The 22,905-nt window shown below is 45.3% G+C and overlaps 1 protein-coding gene across 1 annotated transcript in view; it reads right to left on the reverse strand.

The window, feature by feature from the left end:
* Positions 1-22,905, reverse strand: part of gli2a (GLI family zinc finger 2a) — a 76,624-nt gene that overhangs the window by 17,326 nt on the left and 36,393 nt on the right. The window contains exons 3-5 of the mRNA XM_075478927.1: positions 18,313-18,418; positions 10,539-10,744; positions 6,612-6,827 (exon numbers count right to left, since the gene is read on the reverse strand). Of these exons, the coding sequence (XP_075335042.1) occupies positions 6,612-6,827; positions 10,539-10,744; positions 18,313-18,418 (528 nt within the window). The remainder of the gene's footprint in view (positions 1-6,611; positions 6,828-10,538; positions 10,745-18,312; positions 18,419-22,905) is intronic.

The raw sequence follows: 22,905 nt of genomic DNA on the forward strand, positions 1-22,905 counted from the left end.
GTGTCAGTTCCATTGCTGTCAATATGTTGCCAATCATCAGTTGTTTGCTGGCAAAGCTCCCGATCCCTCAGCCTAAATGAATCCAGGCACCAGTGTAATCCCTGTGCCAGACCTGCAGCCATAAAGCAGGCTCTCACTTCTAACGCTATTATGTTTGGAGGTGGCGAGTCGTAAAGCACGGACATATGCACTCAGTTAAAAGGCTTCTGGGAACTTCACATGGCAGGCAACAGTAGTTGGGGGCCCGAGAAAAGACGTAGATGTGTATCAAAGAGTTGGCAAAAGCAACAGAGCGTCCTGGGGAATGTGTTTCTTTATGGTTAGTAAATAAATGTGTCATCTTCCTTAGACACAGAGAGCGGAGGAGGAGAGAATATAAAGTTTCAGGCTTCCACTCAGAAACATGGAAAGTCATCAATGAGGATTTCATTACGTCGCCACACTGGCTGTGAAGTTTGTAAGATTTAAAATGTGTTTTTAGAATGAGGCGGGCTTGAAGTCAAGCTAACGCATTTCACTGGAGATAAAGGTATTAAAACTCCTCTTTGTGAAGCAGGAAACAGGCCTCCCGACCTGGTGGCATGGTACGCTGGCACGGCCTCACCCTTCTGGGCATAACAACGTCTTTAACCTCCATCTTCAAACCACCCACTCAATATATACAGCTAGCTCAGCCTAAAAAAGGCTCTTAACGCCCCGACAACAAAGCTTAAAGCTTGTGCACTCTTTGCTCTGAGGACAGGCTACTTGTGTTTAGCTTAGAGCTCTTCTCATGGATACGCTCAATCTAAAAAAACTCACTTTGCACACAACTCTCACCACTTGGAAGAGGAGTGTTTTATAGGTGGTGGTTATAATTGAAAGGGTGAGCAGGTTCTAGCAGGGAGTGAGAAAACAGATGTTCCTCGGGCCATGGCGACAGCAGTGTGTGGTAAGGGTGTGCGTACATGCAAATATGCTCGTGTGTGCACCGTTGCACTCTGGGACTGCATCATAGGCTGGTTATAATTGTGGGATCTGGATTTATATGGAGAGCCATAATTACAGGGGCTCCAGATCACACTGATGCAGTGAAGGAAAAATATCTAAAAGAAACTACAGTGAGAAGTACGTCGAGTGTTGAAATGTGCTCAGAGTTTTCTTTATTTGTTGATCCAGGCTTAAACCTTTCAGGTAGTGCCTTCGAGCTGGCAATTACTTTCCTCAAAAAACACCAGACCACGACCACAAACATGAGGCAAACCAAAGCAGACTTTAAAGGCCTGAAAGACAAAATGGTCTTAATGATGCTGATAAGTCACAGGCAAGAGACAGAAGCACTTCCTTAAGGAAAAGGAAAGCAGCATTCCTTCATAGACTAACACCAGCAGCCAATGAACAAAGACTATGAAAAAGTCCTCAGCCACCTCTCATTTCTTTACATATTTCCAGGAAGGAAGGAAACAGCTGCAGCTTTTTATTGAAACAAGTGCAAATGAGGAATGGATATGCAGCATATGAGGTAAAATGAGCTTTAAAGTGAATATCTGCTCTGAGCTCCTTTCTCCTCCAACACAGCCTGAACCCTCTCAGACGAGCTTTCTGTCCTTTCTTTAAGGAGTCTTCAGGAATAGTTCTCCAGGCTTCTTGAAGGACATCCAAAAGCTCTTCTTTGGATGTGGGCTGCCTTTTGTTGCGTTCTCTGCCAACATGATCCCACACTGCTTCAGTAATGTTGAGCTCCGGGCTCTGGGGAGGATTCATCCCTCCATCAGACCTGCTGCCGCTGATTTTCAGCCCACTTCTTGTGTCCTTTGGCACAGCTCAGCCTTTTCTCCCTGTTTCCCTTCCTGAAGAACGGCTTCCTGACAGCCACCCTTCCATGGAGCCCATTTCTGATGAGGCTTGGGCCAACAGCAGATGGATCAGCTGAAGGTCCAGATGCATCTCTCAGCTCCTGTGTCAGGTCTTTGCTGGATTTCTTCCTCTTTCTTAAGGACATCACTTTCAGATCCTGTTCATCTGCTGCAGATAGTTCTTTAGGCCTGACACTTCTTCTTTTGTCCTCCACTTGTCCAGTTTCCTCAAATGTTTTAAGGACACACTGCACACCATGCTGAGATATGCCAAGTTTTCAGCTAACAGCTCTTTGGGAATCACCTTGTTGCTGCAGAAATCCTGTTTTCTGTCTGTCACACTGTGTTATCTTTGCTGTTTTTCACACATGCAGCTAAAGAAATGGGAACAAATGATGTGTCTCTGTGACAGGCTGCTGGGAACAAAGAGCCTAAAGATCCTGTTTAAAATGGCTTCTTTGCTAAGTTGTCTGTTCTGTGTGGACACAACACTGGTTCATCCCTTGAGTTAGGAGCCTTTTTCCTGCCTGAATGGTTCATAGGTCAGAGTGAAGTGGCTTAACAAAGAAAAAACACATTCCTCTGAAGATGCTCAGGTACAAGGACTGGACTAAAGATGAGGGAAGAAGCAGAAAATGTCCAAAGAGAAACTCTGAGAGAGCTTCAGGAAGCTGCAGAACTGTTTATCAAGTCTGGCTGCTTGGAAGATAAACATAACTTAAAACATTTTCAAAGTGCTTAATATTATCTCCATCAGTCATTGACAAACCCTTACTGGTGAACTACTGGTAAGGAGCCAAATAATAGCTTTTACAGGTGATGATGTGACATCAGTGCCATTGAAAGTATTTTATTCCTAAGGACTCACTAATGCCTAATATGTATTAATTGTAAATCTGGCTTTAGAATGACCAACGGTGTGTGAGTGCTACATCCTGTGTTCGTGGCCTCAGGGGATCATCTTTGCCTCAGCCTTCCTTGACAGTGAGCAGGGTGAAGCACAAGCTGTCTCTGTGCAGGGCAGCCCAACCCTGCACCACCAGCTCACATGTTGATTCTGTGCCAGCGGTGCCACAAGACTCCACATCTTCATCTGCCCCCTAAGCCAATCAGAGTGGCCAACTGTTTATTTTCCCTGCTGAATGTCACTGATACTAAGACTGTGAGTTTTATTAGCCGAGGTGCTCGCTCTGAATCTGCTATGAGCCCAAAGCTGCCGTTGTGTTTGCCGGCGTGTTTATGCACACCCTTCCACCAGCGTGCTCATGAACCAACATATAGTTAAGTGTTTGTGTATGGAGTCTAAGGGGACCAGTTAACCCCCGCCCCCCCTCCTCCACCCCTTTCCTTACCAGCACATCAGTACAGGACTGTGTCTCCCTCAATCTCTCTGCTGCATTAACACAGAAATCCCTTCTCCTCAAGATGGCAGACATTTACTTTGGCTGCTGCTTTTGTAGTGGGAGCTTAAACATGTTCTCACAAACTGCTCTGATGATTTTCTGCCCACCGATCCCTCATATGTGTGCTCATTCATATAAAAACAATCTCCTGAATGCCTCCCAATGTGAAATGGGGTAACATGACTTCATTACTGGTTTACCAGTGCTAATGCTAATCACATGTTAGCGTCTATTAATTTATGTTGGAATTCATCTTACTGCTGATGAGCTGTGGAAATAAATCCAAAGGTGGAAAGCAAATGTGCTGCGACCCACAAAGAAAAACAGGAAAGTTTCTGTGTTTCTGACCCGGCTCACAGTGGCTCACCCAGGGCCAGGGTTTCAGCAAGGCCGGTATGGGTCAGAGGTACCCCTGATTGTTTGGAGGCCAGCCCGTATGTTGTCCATCCATTTTCTATTCCCGCTTAATCCAACTCGGGGGGGGGGGGGGGGGCTGGAGCATATCCCAGCAGTCATTGGGTGAGAGGCGGGTACACACTGGACGGGTCACCAGTCCATCACAGGGCCACACAGAGACAAACCAGACACACAACCACTCACACTTACTCACTTCTGGGGACAATTTAGGCTACCTTTACACAGAAACGATCTGAAACCAAAACGCGAAGGTGGCGTTTCGTTTTCACTTTTAAATCTGCATTTAGACGAGCGTTTTAGGGGGAAAATCTGCGTGCATACGGAAACGCAAAAGTGTGTGTGAGTTCCTCACTCAGGGCAAACAGAGACTCCTTCGACATGCGAAAATTTTCATGCCACGCTTGGTCGTCTACCACTCCATTCATGAAGTTATCCCACCACTGAGAAGTCCTCCCAGGTCTCACCCACAGCTGTCTAGGTCGCCTGCTCTCTCTATGAACTTCAAGAATTTCGAGAACGTAGTTCATATTTTTGGTCTGTTCTTTACTGCTCTCGCTCATCATTGCTGTTATCTGATGAAATGACTCTTGAACGTCAATTACCACGCCTAAGGCGAGTTAAAAGTCCGCAGGGACGGACATGTTGATAGCCTGCTGATGTGTTTCCCACGGTTTTCTGGCGCTTCATTATGCTTGTCACGTCATTTCTATGTGACGAGAAACGCAGTTTTGCGTTTTTCATCCTTTACACGGTGGCGCGACAGTGGAGCGTTTTCAAGAATTCCACTCTGGAAGGCGGTTTCACTTTTTTGCGTTTTCATGCCCCCAAAACGCAGTTACCATCTAAACAATATAGTGCATCCGCAAAAAGGTTTTGCGTTTTTAACCCGTTTTCATTTCCGTGTAAAGTGCCCCTTAGAGACACCAATCAACCTCCGGGAGGAAGCCGGAGGACCTGGAGAGAACCCACGCATACACGGGGAGAACATGCAGACTCCACACGGGAAGAGAAGCTGGGAATCGAACCTGTGACCCTCTGCTGTGAGGCGACAGTGCTCACCACCACACCACCCTGTATGTTGTCATTTAGCAACTCTGTAAATACTGAAGTTCTTAAGTGGACATGTGTGTCTGTCAAACCTCCTTTTCCACAAACAGCCCCCTCACAGCAGCACCCAGTGTCCGTGGTTCACCCTTATCCAGGCTGAAAACAGGGGCAGGAGGGGCAGGAGGGCAGAGGCCTGAGAGGACCACTATGGGTTCACTGAGGGCTTCAAGTCCCGGCGGTGAGTCTGCTACATATTAATGCATAAATTGATTTTTAATATGAGCTTTATCTGTTCTGAGTTCCAAAGCAAACAGCATGGTATGCATGTAGAACATATTTGCCACATTCGCCACCACTCCTACATACTCTGGCAGCGCATAAGGCTCTTGATTCAGCTCGAGGCTGCCCGCAATGACCATTAGTTAGCTGCCTTGGTCAATATGGTCTCTGTGTGCAGAGGCCACGCTGGAAGAGCCTCCAAACTGGCAGAGTGGCCCACACCAAACCACATCACTCACAGAATGGTAGAAAATACAAGAAAGCTACTAAGATGGTGGCAGTAAGTGTGGGTGCTGCAGTGAAAGAGGCAGTGGGGGTGGGAGGGGTCGTGGCTCGAGGAGCTGACACAAACAAGTGTGGGTGAGCAAGGCAGCACAGTGGTGATCGCTGAGGAAAGGCCCTGGACCTCTCCTTCGTCCCTGCTGTGTTGACCTATGTGATTTAAAGGATTAATGGTACAGTAATCCTGTATCTGAGTCCCTGTTTTCCTCGTCTACATTCCGTTTTCCTACCTGTGTGTGAGGATGGTCGCGGTAATGTCTTCAGAGAGTATGACGCTGCAGCAGTGGAAGCACTGCGGCACATTTACATGGCTGCTTGGACAGGGTGAATGACAGAGCGAGGACTGGAACAAAGTGTCTGTACCACGACAATCAGGCATTGAAAGGCTTCCTGTTTCTATCGGGAGAGTTTCTACTGAAATCAAACACCTGGTCCACTGCCTAACTGGCCTAACTAGCCTCAAAGAACAGGCTTGCCTCTGTAAGTAGAAGCACAAATACATGTATGAGTATGTGAACACTGGCCTGCCCATTGAAATGGCATTGAAAAGTCTCTAAACCCAAGCAGCCATGGGGTGATGCCTGCCTTGGCAGCCTGACACAGATAGAGAGCAGAGATGAAGGTGTCAGGGTAACGAGACTCAGCAAAAATCCTTCCATGCTGCTCCTTACACAGTTACCCTGGACTTGTTGTTACTCATAACGGTATAAAAGTGTAGAAAAAGATCTCAAACACAATAAAAATGAGAGACTAGTTTTTACTGGTTCTTGGCCTTCAGGCTTCAAGGCTTTTTGCTTCCTTGACGAACGATGGCCTCCATGTGTGTAAATCAAAAGAGCTCAAGCTTTGATGTGGGGGAAGCCTTTCATGAGAGAGCTTCGAAAAGAAGAATAATACGATGGTATCAACACGCCTGTTGCTGAGAACTGAGGATAAGATGGCTGTTAAGCTTGGCCCTTAATCGTGTAGCAGGAATGACATGCATGTGTTACTGGAATGGGAGTTTAACGATATTATTCACCTTCACTAACACATCATGAGGATAGCTTTGCAAAGCTTTACAGGTTTACCCTGGATCTGGTGTCTGAGGTAAATACAATGCAGTGTGTGACATGTGACAGGAACACTGATCGGGTCAGTTTCAGGGCTCAGAATGAAACCTAAATATAGGGCATGATAAATTTAACCAGACTTTAAAGACGCAGATTAGATCAAATTTCAACAGAAATCCAACCCAACAGTCATGTGACATCACTATTAATGACAAGCTGTATGATCTTATGTAATGATAACTTTAATAATTCTTCTTGCTGGCTGCAGGTCGGGGAGCATGCGTTGTTGTCCTCACCATCCACAGAGCTGACGTAATCTGGTAGATGGGCGGCGGCTGCGGCGGCGGCTGCGGCGGCGGCGGCGGCTGCAGCACCGTTCTGGATCAGCAGATCGCCGTAGGGGTTTCTCTGGCTGGCACCGGCCATCAGATGGTAGAACTCTGTGGGGTTAGCTCCCGGTGGTGGAGGGGGGAAACTGAACAGGGCACGGTCCTTCAAGTGTTCGTGGGTCACTGGAGCAGAAAGAGAGAAAAAACATGTCTTTCGGTCTAAAAGGACAACTTTTTACAATTTCTGGTCATTTAGTGTTTAAATCATAATAACTCTGTGAAATGATGCAGTTTGATGTTGTTTACAGTGATCTGACACAGACAGACAGAAAAGCTGGAAGGACTTAATAAAGGACACGAGTCCCCTTCTTTACAGATTAGAAGATTTGTGCATGCCTGCTTGTCCTGGGATGTTTGATAAAAGATGTCGGATGTCTTTGAGGCTTGCTGGGTTATGGGAATCATCTCCAGGGAAAATAGAGTGACTGAGCCACACAGAGGGGGGCTACACAGGAAAGGAGTGCCACCTTCCAGCACTTCTTCTAGTGTAAGCATTATATTTGATAGGATGAAGTCATGCACCCAGTGCATGTTCTCAGTAAAGAACACACACACACACGGACACGTATACGAACGCTAACAATACTGTGGAAACCTTAAACACAGCATGAGGAAAAGCAATATTGACGTAAAACTGTGTGAACACCTGTAGCCAGTAAAGCCACATTTAAAGATGTCAGGAGCTATAAGAGTGAGATATGGATTGGTCTTACTCGCATGTGTTCCTCTTTTCTCCATTTCCTGCACCCTCCCCTCCCTGCCCCAGTGGGTTGGGAGGAGGGGAGGCTGGGTTGATGTTTGATAGTGAATTAATATGCATGCTGATGGAAACATTGGGAAAGTGGGGGAACAACAACCACACCTTTCCTCCAACCCCTCCACAGATGTATACATATACATATACATGAATAAGTAGAAAGGCGATGCAAACAATAGGAATCCGTCTGAGAGTATCAGGCCGCAGCTGCAATAACACTGCACAGGTAGTGTGTCTGAGCTGCAGCAGCAACTCACACACACACAGCTGCTGTCAGGTCATATAACCAACCCCCCAGAAAAAGCACTTTGTGTCTGAATGTTTGTGCATGAGTAACCTCAATTATGGACACCACGAGCAGCAGCTCTCTCACAGGTCCCGGTAAAGGTCCAAGTTACAAGGGTGGCAAATGTCCCACATACAGATCTCTGTTAAGGCTTTGCTGCACTGGTTTCCCCCCAAGTATCAAACATGCATGCTAGCTGTAGCACAGCAAGTCGTAGCTGTAGCACAGCAACTCGTAGCTGTAGTACAGTAACTCGTAGCTGCAGTAAAGCAACTCGTAGCTGTAGTAAAGCAACTCGTAGCTGTAGTACAGCAACTCGTAGCTGCAGCACAGCAACTCGTAGCTGTAGTAAAGCAACTCGTAGCTGTAGCACAGCAACTCGTAGCTGTAGCACAGCAACTCGTAGCTGTAGTAAAGCAACTCATAGCTGCAGCACAGCAACTCGTAGCTGTAGTAAAGCAACTCGTAGCTGTAGCACAGCAACTCGTAGCTGTAGTACAGTAACTCGTAGCTGCAGTAAAGCAACTCGTAGCTGTAGTAAAGCAACTCGTAGCTGTAGTACAGCAACTCGTAGCTGTAGTAAAGCAACTCGTAGCTGTAGCACAGCAACTCGTAGCTGTAGCACAGCAACTCGTAGCTGTAGCACAGCAACTCGTAGCTGTAGTAAAGCAACTCGTAGCTGTAGCACAGCAACTTGTAGCTGTAGTAAAGCAACTCGTAGCTGTAGTACAGCAACTTGTAGCTGTAGTACAGCAACTTGTAGCTGTAGTAAAGCAACTCGTAGCTGTAGGAAAGCAACTCGTAGCTGTAGCAAAGCAACTCGTAGCTGCAGTACAGCAACTCGTAGCTGTAGCACAGCAACTCCACATGGATGTCACAGGTGCGTTGGCTTCAGCCTTTTCCAAACCAAGAGACCAACCAACACCAGAGCTACGCAGCTAAACGGATAAAAAAAGGGAAATTTGGCTCTGTCAAAAAGCTCAAATATATATTTTTACAACAATGTCTGCTTTTACTACTACTTTTACCATGTTACTATTTTCCTTTTTTTTCTGTTTTAGGACACCTGTACAACTGAGTTTTAACATGTCAGCTTCATTAACCGACACATAAACGCTTGGCGGGATGCAGACACGGTGATGAATGGCGATGGGCCAGCTTCTTTTTGGCTGTGTGTGTTACATATGTGGAACACAATGATTTTCCTTTTGACTTCCATCTTCAGAGATCAGAGCATCCACACGCTGAGCCGTAAGGTGAAGTCAACCAGACAATTTGCATTCCAACCCTTACCTTTGGTCATGAGCTGCACGAAGTGACTCAGTCAACAAATTCCCAAACTTTAGGAACTGAAATGATCTTCCTCTGAAGGATGTCTTGGTTCATCCTTAGGGACAGGGGGAGGAGCTCAAACATGACCTGCTGGAGGGGTTCTATCCTTTGGCAGGCTTGGGACACATTGGTGTCCCCAGAAAGAGTCTGAGGCTCATCTGGGGGTCTCTGTGCAGGCCCAGAAAGGTGTTGGGAAATAGGAGGGTTGATTGAGGGTTTGGGACAACAAACATAGCCTGTGTGCTCATCACAATCTGTCACTATGTCACATGGTTCCAGACACACCAGCTTCCTTTAAACGAGGAATGTACCTATGATTGGTAATTTTGGTTCTTGAAAAATGTAATATTCTTCATATTTTTCTGCCAACAAGGCTTTTTTCTTATATGTTTTGGTAAAACTGCCTGCCAGATTTCTTACAAAATAAACTCTGCAGATTCTAGTCATTTTTACAGCATACCTAAAGCAGTCAGGGCTTCACAAACAATCTGCCACACATGCCTGGTATCAAGGTATCCCTGTCAGAAGTTGACACATCCTCTGCTGAGCTCCACGGTCAACAAAGCTGCAGAACGCCACTTTATTAGTGGCTCTGCTATTTAAAGGTGGGGAAGCATTACTTGCAGGCAGCATTTGTTTTGGTGGAAGCACATGCTGCTGTCTGTCTTCTCCAACGTGGTGCGCTTCGATGGTATCCCCAAACAATCAGGCAGCCTGATACAGCTGCATGAATGGTTGACAGATTCTTCAGTATCCTGTGTAGTGGGGTGTAATAAGCACTGCTGGGTGAATAATAAGCAGTGTAAACTTGAGTCTGTCTTCTTTCATTGAGCGGCAGCCGAGTAGAAAGAGTTGATTTTCAGTGAATGGGACACTGTTACTATACTATGTAGCTGCAGTACAGCAATTCGTAGCTGCAGTACAGCAACTCGTAGCTGCAGTACAGCAACTCGTAGCTGTAGTAAAGCTACACGCTCAACTCTAATTTCCCTCCCTTAATGTTAACAGGTGGAGGCGGTTGCAGGATGATCATCAGTTCACTCTTTACTTTACATCCATCATATACACCTGAAGAAGATGAAGGCTGAGTATTTCCAGCTTGCAGATGCATTAAATTTGGGCTCTCCATCAGCCCCACAGCTGCCTTATGTGTGTGTGAACAAATTATTTAAGTGTAGTTAGTACACTACAGCAAAACAATGTGTTTTCAGAACAGCTGTTAAAAGTAGAATTTCCCCCTCGCTTTACGAGGCTGAGAAATGGGCCCATCGCACCTTACCCATGATCAGACGACTTTGGAAAAGCCTCCACCTTTTGGCCCTCTGGACATCAAAGTGCTCAGCTCTGTCAACCATTTTGTCATTTTACTCCTGATCCAACCTGCTTCGCGCTGTAAGTGGCCAGCTGTGAGGAACACTGGTTGAAGCTCTTTACCTTCATGATGCTATGAGATTCTTACCTTCAGCTGGGCTCAGTCCTCGGGCAGCTGAGATCATGGAGAGGGTGGGGCTCCCATGAACTGAGCGCAGGTAGTGCTCCATGTGAGGGCTGACGTACGGATGTGGAGGGCTGAAAGGTGATTCCCCCGTCCCGGCCGCTGCGTGGGGTGATAGGCGAATCAGAGAAATATCTGAGATGACCGGGCTGCCTGTCAGTCCCGGAGGTCTGTGAAGAAGAAGTCAAATTTAAACCGACTGAAATGAGTGGAGGGACACAGCTTACTGTAAAGGACAGGGACATAGATGTGTAGAGTGTGAGTTATCTGTAATAACTCTACTGGAGTGTCTGCAGGCTCAGGCCACCAACAGTATTTTCACTCCTCAGCCCCATAGCTAATACATAATTATCCCATTTTGTTCACCCTCTCGTATTAAGTCCTAAAGTTACAGACATGTTGAGACTGATGGCATTCAGTAGAGAGGCTACGAGGAAGTGTCTGTCTGGGTGGGCAAAACTACAGGGTCTCTCACATCCAGTATCAGATGTTGCCAGATAAGACACAACCGGATGCTTAAAACCCTAAGTAGCTGCCTATGGTCCCCCTTGGCTAGAAGTTCGTCTGAACTTCTTCGTCAGCCTGCAAGTTAAATCAGGCTGCATAGTAAATGTGTCGTCTCGGGCAGGTAATTGGTGGATCTGCTTGCAGGAACACAGACAAGTTAGTGTCGTAACTCCTGATAGCCTAAAGGGGCTAAAACGTCTGCTGTGGATGAACCTTTTAATGGCGCAGCAGCACTTCTGTCGACCTTAGTTTGCTTTTGCACTGATAAGAGGCCTGTCATGTCTGCAGTGTGTGGTACCAACACCTCAGCCCTCAGAGAGGCTCTGAAGCTGGAGAAATCATGTCTAGAACTGCTTTCACACATGCTGCACAGCCCCTGTACATAGAACCTGGAAGAGGAGCATGCAACCTTCAGATCAGGCTCATCACTGCAAAGTGCTGGGCCCATGGGTCACACAACTGTCTGCAGAATTCATTTTGATTGTGTGTGTGTGTACTGATGACTTAGCTTCTGTTGGCTTATAGATCACAGCCCAGAGTGACACTGAAATGTTTTCATTCTCTGATCATATGATCAGCTACAAGCATCAAAAATGTAGACAAGAGGAGGAGGATGAGGCAATAAACCACGAGGCAGAGAAGAGTGCAGATGGGTTCTCCCTTCTGTGAAAATGACCAGACCAGTGATTCACTAAAATGCTGTGCGTGGGGTAGAGGAGGCTTTCAGATTAACAGATGAGTAAAGCGGTAGGCACTGTAGACTCCTTTCAAAATGGAATTTAAGTTTGAGGTCACATAAAGCCGGTTCTGGGTTTTCCTTTGAAATGTGCACTTTGCTCCAGTACTGCCTCATCTTCTGTCAAAGATGACACGTTAGCAAGCTGAGTAACATATCTGTTCATTTAGTTTGTGTCAGTATCCTCCTCTTAAATCTCTCTGTAACACCCCAATATAACAACACAACAGCCCTCATTGTGAATTACCCCAGTGCAGTGAGTGAACAATACATCTGAAGAAAAATCAGTCGAGGATATCAAGAAATAAGAGTGACTAGTCCAGGTTTCATGAAAGATGGACCAAAGGCCTCCCCTGTCTCTCTTTCAGTGTCTTGCTGCAGACGCCAGCCTGCAGCCGGCCCAGCCTTGCCCAAGCTTTGCTTCATTTCCAGTAAGCGCCTGCAGACTGCTGGTCTTGTCTGAGGGCCAACTTTCTGCCGTCAGGCCCACTTTTCCCCTACAAACAACCATAAAGACCCCTCTGTTCGGGGTGAGAGGGAAGATGTGAGAAGAAACACACGCTCTATACACAAAACACAGGTTTTGCTCAGCTCCCACTAAGCATAGAGATTGAGCACTGCCCCCTCAGATTAGTACTTGGGTGCTTCACTACCAACTGGGTAAGCTGGCACTGGTACAGACTGTCAAAGTAAGCCCATCAAAGTGATTGTGTGCATGGATTCCCATTATTTAGCCAGATCATGAAGCTGAGGAACAATGTTTTTCCTGAAGAGACGGATCATTAGAAACATCTGCCTTCTCTTAGCTTTGGAAGGTAAGGTAGCACAAGCTAGTGCTGAAGTAGCATGAACATAAAGTATTACATTTACATTTCCAAAACGCCTGAATCACCATGCAATATTGTCCTTTCAAACTTTATCCGTCTACAATAGTTGTTTGTTGGTGGATAGCTGTCACCCTACGCTCCGGCTGCAGCAAATCACCCAAAAGTATACGGAGCCATGCACATACAGTTACTTTTACTGCCGTTGCCTGTCAGGAGGCTGCAAATAACTGTCCATGATTGAAGCCTTGTTAGTCCACCCTTTTTCCTGACAAGATATTACTTGAAGTATGTGTGTTTTCTGAGGCTGCAGTCCCAGAAGTTGAAAAAGGAGCCGTTGAAGGCCACAAAGCCCTGGGAGAGTCCTGTCTCTTAATCTGTAGCTGCCATTTAAAGAAGCTTCCATCATACCAGACCACTATGGGTGGCTGCATATTGCAAAGTGACTGAAAAATGGAAAACAGCACCAGCACAGATGCCTTGCCATTTGTCCTGGAAAGGATCAAACTTGGGGAGAAATAGAAACAGAGGGAAAGGAAGCCAACTTGAGCCAGTAGATGATATACTTTCAACCAGGTAATTGCTATTTGTCTCTGTGTTCTCTTTGTGATTACAAGCTCTATTGTTCCATTGTTAAACTCTGCTGTGAGAAAGAGTGATTTGGACAAGGTGCAGCTTGTTGAGTACATGAGTAATCCTGTGAGTAAGTGCATACCAAGGTGCCTGTATGTTAGAGTGCTGCTGGGCCAAGATTTCAGCAGGATTAGTGGTGAGAAGAAAAATGTAAAACTCAGTTTGTTTTCACGCTCCAGACGATAGACGAGAGCTGATCCACTAAAAGAGAAAATCATTTGCTCTTACTAAAAAGTTTGCTTTTCTTCTGTCATTTAAAGCTCAATGCTTTGATGAAAACGATAACATGGTATGGAACGTGGTATTGTCTTATTGTCTTATTGGTTCCCTTTTGGCAGTGATTTGTCAGGTGAAAGTGAGCATTTCATATAACAGTCTGACAACATGTATTAAGAACCAGTCACATTAAGAAGTGCACCAAAGTCTAAATGTACTTTCATAAATCAAATTGCACTGATTTGTCTCTTAAATCAATGCCTCAGTTTATTCATTTCCCCAAATATTAAAACCAGCATTCACCCTGAAAATAATGATATAACTCTGCCTTTGGACAAGTGGAAAGTCCCATGTAGGTTTCTGATCGGACCATGGAAAACATTTGTGAAGCATTCATTATTTTTCCTTATTGAACCAACTTATTGTTGACCCACTGGTCATTCCACAGTCCATGTTCCCACCTCTTCCCATTTGCCTGTGACCCAGCCTGAAAGTTGATTTGAATTATTCTTATCTTGTTTTTTATCATGATCTTATTTTGAATTGTGTTTATATTGTTAGATTTATAAGTGCTTTATAAATAAAGTTGGCTTGATTCATTTACTATCTTCTCACTGAGACCTGTTTCAAACATATTTTAGTTAATCAGAAGTTACACCATGTTTTTACAGCTGACTGGAGTTGAGTTTACTTCATACCTGTCAATTCATTTTGGATTCACGTAGTTAAAAAAGTGCGCACCATACTCATTTTTAGAGTTGTGTCATTCTGGATGCAAAGAGATTTTCTAAATGCTGAAACATCTATTTCATTTCAGCACAAATGCTACCAGCTGCCAGCTGTGTGCTGTACATTAACGGATTGTAGAAAAAGGAAAAATCTTCTCTTTGAATTGTTTTAAGTAAACTTCTCTCTACATTTTGGACATGTAGGTTTGACTACTGAGCAAGTAAGATATTTCAGCCACACTCCAACTTTAAGCTTCCTTTCCCATCTGACCATTAAGTTCGGATTTGCTTCAACTGCATGTTCTCCGCTGGCTCTGGGGGGATGAATCATGATGCCAAACCATCCCTTCTGTACTACTGAGCAACTAAGGCGATCAAGATAAATCACTGGCTGACCCTCAAGGGACATGCTGGGATCCTGTCTAGTTGTTTTGGGGGCCTTGTTCAAGATGCTGAGAACATGAACATATCAAGTTACAATATTCCCTGAGAAGCAGGAACTGTGTCCAAAGGAGGATCCCAGCAGAACTCTGTCAGATCACGGGATGATGTACCTAAATAGGATGGGATTACACAGAGTAATTATCCATGACTCTGCTCTGCTGCTGTCACATACCATTTGCTTTTTGGAGTGTGTGAAAATTACGTAGAAACCATGCGATAAACCGTGACACTTTCAGGCTATTGATTTGCAGCATGCCAGTCTTTGATTGATAGCTGCAATGTTTTGTCTTTTCAGGAGCACATTCCTGGCTGGAACTCAAGCGAGCGTCCAAATTTAGGCATTAGCCATGACGATGAGAAGGAGCTGGAACCAGCAAGAAACAACTAAAAGAAAACACGTCTGTTAAAAGCAACAACCAGCCGACTCAAAGATCAGCCTCCCTTCCCGTCCCATCCCAACCAAAGCAAAACAATGAAGCCGTAAAACAACATCAGCTCAAACAGTTGATCTGTAAACTGGATCTAATCAACACATTCCATGCTGAGAGCCTTGAACATGATGATTGCCTGGTGAGCAGGACCACATCTGTTTGTATATAGGGGCGGTGTAGGCCACAGCCCTGCCACACAAAAACCTTGAGCATATTTCAGCTTTTCAGTACTACAATTTGCCCTCTGACTGCTTCCCAAAAAGCATAAATATGGGCTGTGGAATGAGCGGGGGATCTGTTTTTCTCATCGACTGCGTTGTCATTGAGGTTCAGGGAACGGAAGGCTGGGTTTCAGATGCTAATTACCCGGTCAAACATGTTGGCACACAGGCCGGCCCTGCTGGCTTGTGGGTTTGAACAGGACATGTCTGACACCACAATGTGCAGCCAACAGCACAAAAAGTACTCGATCTACTGTTAATCCAAGTTAAAACACATAAAACTCTTCCTGATAGGATCCAGAGGAAGTTGGAAGGTCGTAAGGTGGATCAAGCATCGGAAAATGAAAATGTAACAGTAACAGTTGGAGTCATTTTACCCCCAGCAAGGCAACAAAGAATGCAGCTGCAGGACCGGTATTCTGACAGCTGTGACAGAAAGGACCTGCAGCCCAAATCATGCTGCATGAAGACAGCAATGAAGAGTTCCCTGTAGTGCCCTGCACGGGCCTATTATCTGGGCCCGAGCCCGGCCCTGGCCCGAGGGGGTGGAGCCCCAGCCCGGCCCGGTCCGACAGGTTTTCAGAATTCTCAGGCCCAAACCCGGTCCTGCCCGACTTTTTTTCTTTTTTTTTTTAACCTCCCATAACAATGTTTTAGCGATAGTACGCTATATTCATTGAGTGCGTTCGTAAATTCAATTTGCCGCTCTGAAAATGGGATAACGCTCTGCTGTTAGAAAAAAACAGCATTCTATTTTTCTGTGAATAAGCAAACGGTTTCTGACAGATCAAAATGGACATAAAAGAGCAGGTTAAAATAGGGGCTCATGTTTCGATCAGCAGCTTGAGAACTCGTTGATATAGGCACAGACCATCTGGGGAGACATCACATCAATCGTGCGCTCTCACCACGGCTCTGAAGAAGCTCCTACAGCTCTGCATTGACTGACTGAATTGACTCCAGTGTGAGGAAGACTGTGCTATACCGGGTCTCTGCCATTTGTTTAACAGTTGGCAGCTGACTGACCAGGCCTGACTGTTTTAGGTAGCGGACTAAAAGCCTTGGCCGCCAACAGGATCTCTGCTACTTCTGGGACTACTTCAGCCAGCTCATCTGTGTTTAAGCATGTCGGAGGACTGTGTTAGTGTGAGGTACCGTATGCCTATAGGAGGTGCTGGCGCGGGGCAGAGCAGCTGCTGCTGCGTTCAATTGTTTTCATTTAAACACAACACAGTTCTTTAATTAGCAGGTTTTTTTTTTATATAATTAAATTGAAAAATAAAAGTGCCCGAGCCCGGCCCGTGTCTGAGGTAATTATACGGTCGTCGGCCCGAAGCCCGGCCCTCGGGCTGTCGGGCCGTCGGGCCCCTCGGGCCTAGGGCTCCAGTGCAGGACTCTAGTTCCCTGCATGGTTAGTGCCCCGAACTGACACCCTGCTCCATTTCTGCAGGACGACACAGTGATCAGCTGAATTGGGCTCACACTGGGGGAAAAAACAGCGTTATTGGTGATAAATTAGTAGAAGCCCTCTGTCAAAGACATGTCACATTAATCACAACAGACACTCTCCCCCATTCTTTCCCTGGTTTGCTGGTGATGAATGAGTCTCCCTACAACGTGTATCACCAGATCTCAGTGAATCTAAATGCAACAGCACAGTTCTCACAGAGCCTCAATTGATTGTATTCCTTTGGTCCCTTCTCAGACTCTGATATTTCAAATAAGCCAAGTAATGTTAAGAAAAGCAGACTTTTATTAAACAAGTTCATTAATAAAGTCAAGGAACACATATTTTCTCTTTTTTTTTTTAAGTCAAACCAGGTTACAAATAGAAAACCCAAGCATCTGGACTCACATAGGCATTATTTTTCTTTGAAATGAGGTATAAGGCACTGTGCACGTCTTCAGCTACCCTTCACTTCTTTATATATTGGCAGGAAAACATGAAATTGGTGCAGCAACTAACCGAAACATAGTTTAAACATGAATCTGAACCCAGAATCTGAGGCAGAAGCAGAGTTAGTTCAGTTCTGAGCAGCTTTAAAGTGAATATCTGCTCTGAGCTCCTTTCTCCTCCAGCACAGCCTGAACCCTCTCAGACGAGCTTTCTGACCTTTCTTTAAGGAGTCTTCAGGAATAGTTCTCCAGGCTTCTTGAAGGACATCCCAAAGCTCTTCTTTGGATGTGGGCTGCCTTTTGTTCCGTTCTCTGCCAACATGATCCCACACTGCTTCAGTAATGTTGAGCTCCGGGCTCTGGGGAGGATTCATCCCTCCATCAGACCTGCTGCCACTGATTTTCAGCCCACTTCTTGTGTCCTTTGGCACAGCTCAGCCTTTTCTCCCTGTTTCCCTTCCTTAAGAACGGCTTCCTGACAGCCACCCTTCCATGGAGCCCATTTCTGATGAGGCTTGGGCCAACAGCAGATGGATCAGCTGAAGGTCCAGATGCATCTCTCAGCTCCTGTGTCAGGTCTTTGCTGGATTTTTTCCTCTTTCTTAAGGACATCACTTTCAGATCCTGTTCATCTGCTGGAGATAGTTCTTTAGGCCTGACACTTCTTCTTTTGTCCTCCACTTGTCCAGTTTCCTCAAATGTTTTAAGGACACACTGCACACCATGCTGAGATATGCCAAGTTTTCAGCTAACAGCTCTTTGGGAATCACCTTGTTGCTGCAGAAATCCTGTTTTCTGTCTGTCACACTGTGTTATCTTTGCTGTTTTTCACACATGCAGCTAAAGAAATGGGAACAAATGATGTGTCTCTGTGACAGGCTGCTGGGAACAAAGTGCCTAAAGATCCAGTTTAAAATGGCTTCTTTGCTAACCTAAATCTAAAATGAACCCAAGCTCACTCTGACTGCTGTGTACTGCAGGTAGGATACCAACAAGTCAAAGGCCCTTCACACAAACTCATTTCAAAACAACCTTTAAAGACATAAACTGTCACTGTGAATAAAGCATTTCTGATGGAATACTGCCATCTGTGGTTACCTACCCATGCATGGTGTGGAGTGGGTTTGGCTCATAATGGTAGCGCCCCTCGTGGTGCCTCATGTCGATCGGGATGGGCGTGTGAAAAGTAGGGAAAAGGTGGTGGGCACCTGTAAGTATGGAAGAGAGAGAAAAGTTATAGCACTGAGAGCAAATATTTTAGCTGATACAGTTACATGTTAGTGCCCACAGCGCAGTGTACGCAGTACAGCTGCACCGTACGGCTGCACTGCATCGTACAGTCGAATGCAGCGGCACCATTTTGCTGTTCCCGTAACCTTGCAGTAATTGAAGTCTTATACACTGTCTGTGGCTTCAGTGTAAAGAACTGTACATTCATTATTGTCTCTCTCCATCCAACAAGACCAAAGTAGGCTTTACACAACAATTAATGTTGTTTTTATATTTCAAGAATGCAAAAATCCACCGTTTCCTGCCATAAATGGTCCAATGGCTTGAGAGAAGTCTCAACCCAGACTGACTTTGCAAGACTCTGAAAGGGGTTCAGCTCAGAGTATAGAGCACTGACGCTCTGTACATTGGGTTGATCTGCAGCTCCTATCAGGATTCCTCAGCTCCACACAGGTGTCAGTCTACGTCTCCACAGTCATAACTGTTCACTAACAGCTTAGAAGCCTGAATCTCCCCACCAGGGGTGCGTTTCACGTAGCAGGTTCAACCAACTCTGAGTCTATTCCTGATCTCTGAGTTGATCTACTCTGAGATAGAAAACCCTGAGTTTTCGGTTCCACAAACGCTGATTTGAGTGAGGTTAATCAACTCTGAGTAAGTTCACCTTGAGTTTAGCGCGTGCACCACAACTTTAAAAAGCCAGCATCAATGGAGCCCCGATTCGACGAGTCACCTTGGCAACGGGGAAGAGATGGGGCTACGTTTTTCACCAACCTCGAATTGGAAATCTTAATGCGCTCATACGGCGAGTTTCAATACGTTTTTAGAAATAAGTGCAACACCGCTGCAACAGCAAAAGTGTAAGTTTAAATGTAGTCCTTTGCAATCACAATAATAGTACAGGGAAACTGCTTGAATGGTAACCCATTCATTTATTTAATTTAGGTGCAATCCCGCGGGGGAGAAGCGCACTTGGCACCAGTTTAAGATGAAATATAAAAACATTGTTCAAACAGGTGAGACCTCGGCATGGAGGTACCTCATTTTGATCATGTTTTACACTGTAAAGTAAATATTAAGTGGCTATTTGACTGTGCAGTTATTTTATTCCCAACATAATGCTGTTTTCACACACATAAACTATGTCTTCTCATCTATATCATCCATCCATCCATTATCTATACCGCTGAATCCGTCAGTCGGGTCGCGGGGGGGCTGGAGCCTATCCCAGCGGTCAATGGGCAAGAGGCGGGGTACACCCTGGACAGGCCGCCAGTCCATCACAGGGCCACATAGAGACAAACAACCATGCACACTCACACTCACTCCTAAGGACAATTTAGAGTCATCATCTATATCATGTTCTGTTAAATAATTAAGCCTATTTAAACAAACACAGACTTCTACTGAGCCAACAGAAAGAAAGCAGATGCCCGTAAAACGGGTGGTGCCCAGCACCGCCACCTCTAACGGGAGGGCCAGTGGCTGAGGGAATCCCCAGAGGGAATCCACCCCCAAGACACGAGTGCCTTTATAAAATATAATAGGCCTATGTGTCTTTTTTAAGCCTATTCATACTAATATTTATTTGTCTTTTATGTCTTTTTTTTCTTTTGTCCCAACACATTCTGATGGTGCCGCTCAAAAAGATAATTGTCTGTAAATGCAAAAATCTATGCGCGGTCTGATAACCATCTCCGACGAATATTTATTTGAAAAAAGTCGCCTCCTACTGTGCCTAATGGACTTATAGAAGTAGAAGAACTCGCTCTGCTGACTGAATGAATGAGGAAATCAAATGGCGTGTGTGGCTGAAAGAGGGCGGAGACGGAAAGAAACTCAAGGTTTCTTGAATAAAACCTGGTCCCGACCAGGTTAGGTTCAGAGAGTCTGTTACTCCGGTAACTGACCGTGAGGTTAAGTTACCTCTCTTTGTGAAACAGGCTAGAGTTACCCCTCTTTCTCAGGGTTGAGTTACCTCCCTTTGTGAAACGGAAAACTCAGAGTTTCCCTCATTTCAGGGTTAACCAACTCAGAGTTTTCACTAAACCTGCTACGTGAAACGGACCTCAGGAAGTTAGAACTGAAAAAAGTAAATAATAGCAATTATGATGTTCCACATTTTTTCTTTCCAAAGCTTTTAAAAACACTTTGTGGATCCCCTGCAGCCAGCACTATGAAAACAAGGTGTGACAGGACTCTGTGTCTGGAGGCTTTGACAGTTTGGTGGATGTTGTTTTTAGCTGGTGCTGATAAAAGGCAGACATTTCTGCTACTTAACCCTGATTGAGCCTTTTGTTACTGTGACTGAGGCAATCATCATGACAGTGTATGGTCTTGTTCTTTGTTAATTCTGATGGGATTACACATGACAGGAGCAGCAGAGTTCCCCTGGAGGCAGCTCTGTGTTGGGAAACCTCTGAATAGTGGGGCATTTGTTTGAGAACAAGTGTCACCCTTCAGCGATGGTTTTCCCTTTGGAATTATCATTACTAGCATTAGCATTACTTTTGAGAACAGTAGATTATGATAAGAATTGTATAATTATTCTTAATACTTTTTTGTTTGCAGTCTCAAAGATGACATCAGGAAAATGTTCTGGTAATTTGTAAAGTGAAAGGGAACACACCTGTCATGGCACACAGGTTTGAACGTATAAGTATTGCAGTTTAATATTCAGCTAAAATGATTGTTATGTCTATTCAACATTTTTAACAGGAAGTTGGAGATAAGGCTGATATGCACAGCAATCAGTCGATATATTGAACGTTGGAATGGCCCATGAGGGGCAAAGGGACTTTCTGTGTGATGCCTCCCGTTGCTCCTTGGTTCTCTCTCCTTTGAGCCCACAGATACGAGGTCTACTCTCAACATCTATGCAGCTGGATCTCAGCCAGTGACCGTCCCACACTTTGGTGCACAAGAGATGACTGACTCTCAGTTGACTTGAGTATTTGGAAGCTAATAGAGGCTCCCAGTAAATAAGTGAGGGCAGGGAAAAGGAGTTTGAGCTTTGTTTCACAAGTGGAGCTCCAAGTTGGTGCTTTGTCTGGGAGGTGCCCCCTGCTTGTGCTACCGAGCACATCTCTGGTGAGGAGGGTGAGGAGGGTGAGGAGGGTGAGGAGGGCGCAGGACAAGCAGACCAGATCGAGACATTTTGCTGGAAGTCAGTTTTCCCTGCGCATGCATTGCAATGTCTTCATGTAAAGTTTAAAATTGGTTTCACTTTGCTCTGGTAGTGGTCTGAACTTTCGCCTCATAAGGGAATACTGGTCTGTCGATCAGTGAATCACATGCACAAACCCGCTAAGATAAACAACCCCCCGCTGAAGGCTGAAGCCCCTTCAACCTCTCCTTGGCTGCTGCTACTGGATCTGGGGGTGATAAGGGCTGAGGAGCTATCTATCACCCAGACAGCTGCATTGTTGTTGGGCTCAGGGACAACTGTGGGCAGGTCTATGGTTAGAATCCTTCCAGCTCCTCGTGTTCTCCATTTAGTGCTGGTCCCCTTTGCATGTAGGGTTAATCCAACCTGGACTTCATATTACGCAGCTCACGTCAGATTAAAATGGCTTCAGTCTTCTACGCAGCTTCATTTACCTGAAACATCCCTCATAAGGAAAAGCTTAACAGAAACCTTTAACCAGTGGTTGTTTGTCATCTACCCTCATAAGGTGATTGTTTAAAGAACATATCGAACCCCTAACCCCCATAACAAGCACGCACTGTGTCCTCATTCAATTCAATTTCAATTCATTTTTATTTATATAGCGCCAAATACAACAAATGTCATCTCAAGGCACTTAGATAGTAAGTCCAATTCAAGCCAATTGGAATTCAATTAATTAATAATAATCATAATTCATAAAATAATCCAATTCGTTCATATAGAGCCAATTCAAAAACAATTTCCTAGCTAAGAAAACCAACAGATTGCACTGAAAACTTTTTGTTTTTCGGTCCAATCTCCCGGCCTGAGCGGCGTGCCTGAGGCGACTGTGGAGAGAAACGACTCCCTTTTAACAGGAAGAAACCTCTGGCAGAACCAGACTCAGGAAGGGTGGCCATCCGCCTCGACCAGCTGGGGTTTGATTCTAGTTTGCATTTTAAAGTTTGAGTCTGATCTCTCCCTGAAGACAATGCCAGGTGTTCCATGCGGTAACAAAGGGCCTTCCGAGTCTCAGGAAAGAAGAAGGAAAAGCCCTCTCACATTATGTCCATATGAAGCCCGTATCAGGACCCTGCTGAAGTGGAGAGTAGAGAGGACTCATGTCTTTGAGGAAGTACTCAGTGATAATAATAATACCCTCAGAGGCCAGGCTGGGCCAGGAATAATTTTCTGGGGGAAAAAAGCCTTTGTTGTGCTTTGAGAGAAAGGGGCAGTGAGACAGAAAGAGAGAGGTAGAAAGCATGAAGAGAAAGAAGGAGGCGAAGCACAGAGGAGTAGAAGAGGTGGGGGTGATCC

The sequence above is a fragment of the Odontesthes bonariensis genome, chromosome 12 (assembly GCF_027942865.1).
Source record: "Odontesthes bonariensis isolate fOdoBon6 chromosome 12, fOdoBon6.hap1, whole genome shotgun sequence".
NCBI classification, from domain to species: domain Eukaryota; kingdom Metazoa; phylum Chordata; class Actinopteri; order Atheriniformes; family Atherinopsidae; genus Odontesthes; species Odontesthes bonariensis.